Source organism: Bison bison, unplaced genomic scaffold (assembly GCF_000754665.1).
Source record: "Bison bison bison isolate TAMUID 2011002044 unplaced genomic scaffold, Bison_UMD1.0 scf7180017864464, whole genome shotgun sequence".
NCBI lineage: Eukaryota > Metazoa > Chordata > Mammalia > Artiodactyla > Bovidae > Bison > Bison bison.
This window is the reverse complement of record NW_011495025.1, coordinates 6,195,777-6,200,585: the sequence shown is the minus strand read 5'-3', so window position 1 is coordinate 6,200,585 and position 4,809 is coordinate 6,195,777. Positions and strand designations below refer to the sequence as shown.

The 4,809-nt window shown below is 37.8% G+C and overlaps 1 protein-coding gene across 10 annotated transcripts in view; it reads right to left on the bottom strand.

The window, feature by feature from the left end:
• Positions 1 to 4,809, bottom strand: part of ABCG2 (ATP-binding cassette, sub-family G (WHITE), member 2 (Junior blood group)) — a 128,901-nt gene that overhangs the window by 21,890 nt on the left and 102,202 nt on the right. For all 10 annotated transcript variants that reach the window (XM_010860185.1, XM_010860186.1, XM_010860188.1 and 7 more), the window contains 3 exons: positions 3,686 to 3,837; positions 1,550 to 1,654; positions 169 to 419 (listed from right to left, as the gene is read on the bottom strand). In XM_010860185.1, coding sequence (XP_010858487.1) covers positions 169 to 419; positions 1,550 to 1,654; positions 3,686 to 3,837 — 508 coding nt within the window. The remainder of the gene's footprint in view (positions 1 to 168; positions 420 to 1,549; positions 1,655 to 3,685; positions 3,838 to 4,809) is intronic.

The window sequence follows — 4,809 nt, the reverse complement described above, 5'->3', positions numbered from 1 at the left end:
CACCCACTAAAAAATAAGTCTGTCTAAAAGTAAAAACCTAATTAGGTTTTGCTTATTTCTATACCCTAAATGGAATGGGGATAAATAAATATAGCATGGGCAGAAGATAAGCATAATGTCCCCCAAAAGAGTTTTTTACAGCATAATTAGAAGACTCCGGTAGGTTACCTGAGCTATAGAAGCCTGGGGATTACCCAATAAATTTTTGAATGAACGCCTGGAAATCCATTTGAGCTGATGACAGAAGGAGGTGGCATAAGTGACCTCTTTGTAGGATGAAAGCTTCTTCCTTCTCTGATCCCCTGAGAATTTATCTAATTCAACTTTTGTTTCCTTGAAGAAGGAGGAGTTGACATAAAACTCAGCTAATTTTTCTATGAGCGGAGTATCTTTTTTGGAAGGCTCTTCGGTCTCGTTAGCTGTGGAATAAAAGCAGATAAAAAGGAAACATTATTTTAAAAATAACAGCAGATTTAATCCATTTTTCTACAACCCCTTTCTTAGATTTTACTCTAGCACCTTCATTCTAAAGCTCGAGTATAAAAAAATTATAGGTTCTTTCACTGATTTACAAGGTAAGAAAACAAACTAAATTGGCCTCCCTCCATAAACTTACGGATACAGCAAATTCACTGATCTTTTCCTAATTTTAATATTTGGACCCTAAATCTTTCAAAATAGACTTCTCACAATTTGGAGTTATAATTCCTAAAAAAAACAAACAAAACACCTGGTCCTTGCTTTTTACAATGAATAAATGCATAAATTGCCAAGTTTCTTATTTCAAAACACTACACAGTTGGCCCTCTGAATCTGCAGACATGGAACCCAGGGATATAGAGAGCCTATAGAGGGATTGAGCATCCTTGGATTCTGGTATCTACAGGGCATGGGGGGAAGGGGTTCTGAAACCAATCCTCCATGGAAATCAAGGGACCACTCTGTAAACAATGGGCACTTCTTTTAAAATGGGAACTCTTGTTAGAACTGACATTGTCCTATCAATGCTCATTTACAGATTAAATAAATAGCACTCTCACAGATGAAAAAAATCTGTGTTGGCTGATGTTATTAGATTGAACGTTTGTGTGTCCCCAAAATTCATATGCTGAAACCCAATCCCCAGTGTGATGGTATTTGAATGGAACGACTTTGAGGGATGATTAGGTCATGAGGCTGAAGCCCTCAGGAGGTGGGATTAGTGCCCTTATGAAAGAGGCCCCAGAGAGCTTGACTCCCACCACGTGAAGAAGCTATAATATGGTCGCCCGTGTATGAACCGGGAAGCAGGTCCTCAACAGACACTGAATCTGCTGGCACCTTGATCCTGGACTTGCTGTTTCCAGAACTGAGAGAAGAAAATGTCTATTATTTAAACCATTTGGTCTATGGTATTTTTGTTGCAGCAGCCAAACAAGCTAGTACAACCCGTATCAGAGGACAGCACTAATATAAATTCAAACAGCCATGGTTTAATAAGCTATCACATTGCTAAACTTTAGCCAACTCAGTTAGAAAATAATCTGTGATTCTCAACAGATTTGCTTACCTTCATCACCTATGTCTTCTCTATTTAACACCACAGCAGAAGAATCTCCATTAATGATGTCCAGGAAGAAGTCTGCAGGGTTATTATAGGGCTCACAGTGGAAACCTGCAAAAGAAGGTAACTCAGATACACAAAAATTGATAGTCCTGGTAAATAAAGACTGTTTTAGAGAGTGAGGGAGGTGCTGCTAGGGAAGACTGAATCTAATAATTTCTCTCTCATTTTTCTTCTCTCTTCTCCCCTCATTAATTTATATTTTCTTTTTATATATTTAATCACACAATATTTCAACAGTTTTCTGACTTCGCAAAACAACATACTCCAAACCAACCTTGGACTATTAGAAAGTCTTACATTAGAGCTTGGTCCCGACCCATCATAATTCATGAGACCTGAAATAGCTAGCAATATGCTCTGGTGCTTATCAGAACTTCTTCAAAAATCTAGACATGGGTCTAAAAAAAAACACACATTGAAAAGCCATGGAAAGACTAACGTTCTTTAAAGAAAGGCAACAAGCAAAGCCAGCTAGGCACAGAAGGACTGTGTTTGGGAGAGGCCCGGGGCATGTTCTGCTCTTCAAGTTCACTAAGAGACTGCTAGAATGCTAGTACCCACTTCAGCAATGATTATTTCTGCCCCTACTAAATTCAGGTCCAAATGGTTATTTATTATGCTATTATAATTCCAATATAGAGAACAAATCACCAGAACAGCATTCTCAAGAGAATGTAGCTGGGACAGCACAGGTGAATGCTTACCTTGACCTCTCCTGGCACTGTAACAGGGAAGAACAAATCTGACTCCATACTGGATCTATATCTTTTACTTTAACCTTTGTATTCTATTGCTTTTGCTACAAGTTAAGAATGTTGCCTGTAGCCTGAAATATATGGGATAGCTCATTCTCCAGGGTAGGATCTCTAAAGGTGTAACACTTTTCCATTCATATAGAGATAAAAAGTTCCAGAACAAAGAATAACATTTGTCTTGTTGGAGGTTTATAGGAACACCATGACCAGACCCACACAGACAGATGCAAGAACAAAGGATTCCAACACCAACAAGTTTGCAGCAATCAACCACACCCCCTTTCCTTTTAGTATAAAAGAAGCCTGATTTATAACATGGGTAAGATGGTTCTTTGGGATGCTAGCCCATCATCTTCTTGATCTGCTTGCTTTCCAAATAAAGTCGCTATTCCTTGACCCAGCAAATTATCTCTTGATATACTGGCCTGTTGTGCAGCAAGCAGTATGAGCTTAGACTCAGTAACAACCTGATCATCTGAACTCAGCTTTGCCTATAGTCTAACCCTTAGGTTCATCTCCCCCAAACTCTAGACCCATGTAGACTTAATTTTAAATGACAGAGATTAAACAAAGACATTTTAAAATATGGCTGGCAAATATTGTACACTATATTTGAAGTCATGGAGCTTCATCTATAATCATATCCAAGTACCTCTAAAACAAAGTAGACTGCATGAGTCATTTAAAAATTATATATTTCCATTTTAAATAGAATCAGGCAGTCCAGAACCATCAGAAATGTTGGCCCACTGAAGTCAGACTTATGACTATCCATTGTATTGACAGGTAAGTTGCATACATGCTAAATCCACAACCTAATATCACTAGAAAATTAAATATAATAGCATCTCCATTAACCCTCACCAAGGAAAACCAATATCCCATGTAAGGGAAGAACATGATAAACCTTAATCTGTAATAGCTAAGAAGACAAATAACTTAGGGACATTAGATCTTTCCAAAAATATCCATCTAACAGAAAACTGGCCATGAAGTCAATATATTTATTGAACTGTTAGGGGAAGGTCACCAGAACTGAGGACGACAGATATAGCCCCATTAGAAATACACACACACACACAAAAACATATGTGTGCACGTGCATGTACTCAAACAGGACAAAAAAGAGACATCAATAACAAACTGGCGCTGCAAAGTAAAAAAAAAATTCTAACACCAAACCAACCGAAGATGTTTCGGAGCAGTGGAAACTGTGATATATGTATATCTACTCAAAGATCAAACAGTGCTCCAAGTGACTCCTTTGTTCTCCTTTAGGATACTATTAATGAAGGATCTTACAGCACAAAAAAGGCAACCATACCAATGGCTCCAAAGTAACCCAAGGCCTCCTGAGCAGGCCCATGGAACATTAGTCTTCCTGAGGCCAACAAGGTGAGGCTATCAAACAACTTGAAGATGGAATAACGAGGCTGATGAATGGAGAAGATGATTGTCCGTCCTTGTTTAGACATCCTAAATTAATAGTGAGAAGATAACAATGAGTCATTAAACATCTGAAACTTACATTTCTTGGTAACATACTTTATTACTCCTGCCTTTAGATCATTTATTCCTCATTCAACTTGATTTTCTCTTACCAACTTCTCATCTCATATAATCTATCTGATAATTAGGGAACCTAAACTCAATGTTTTCATGAAACTAGGGTTTCTAAAGTGTTTTCCATGGGCAATCTAGAATCAATCAGAATATTAATTAAAAATGTATATTCCTGGACAGTCTACTCAGACCTGCTGGGTCCAGGGAAGCATATTTTAACAAGCAGCCAGGTAATTTGTAAGTACACTCAAGTTTGAAAACTTATTATGAACTAAATCTTAAAACAATGGTCATATGCCCCATCCTTATTGGTCATTTATTTAAGTCTTCTGGCTCTTTCGGAACTAGTTTTCAATTCTCTGCCTTAATAATAAAATTAACATTACTGAGTACTCACTATATCTTTTTTTTTAAATTTTTTTTCCTTACAATAACTTTATAAATCTTGATTTTTAATTTACAATATTGTATTGGTTTTGCCATACATCAACATGCATCTGCCACGGGTGTACATGTGTTCCCCATCCTGAACCCCCCTCCCAACTCCCTCCCCATACCATCCCTCTGGGTCACCCCAGTGCACCAGCCCCAAGCTTACTATATCCTGCATTGAATCTGGACTGGCGATTCGTTTCTTATATGATATTATATATGTTTTAATGCCATTCTCCCAAATCATCCCCCCCTCCCTCTCCCACAGAGTCCAAAAGACTGTTCTATACATCTGTGTCTCTTTTGCTGTCTCGTATACAGGGTTGTCGTTACCATCTTTCTAAATTCCATATATATGCGTTAGTATACTGTATTGGTGTTTTTCTTTCTGGCTTACTTCACTCTGTATAATAGGCTCCAGTTTCATCCACCTCATTAGAACTGATTCAAATG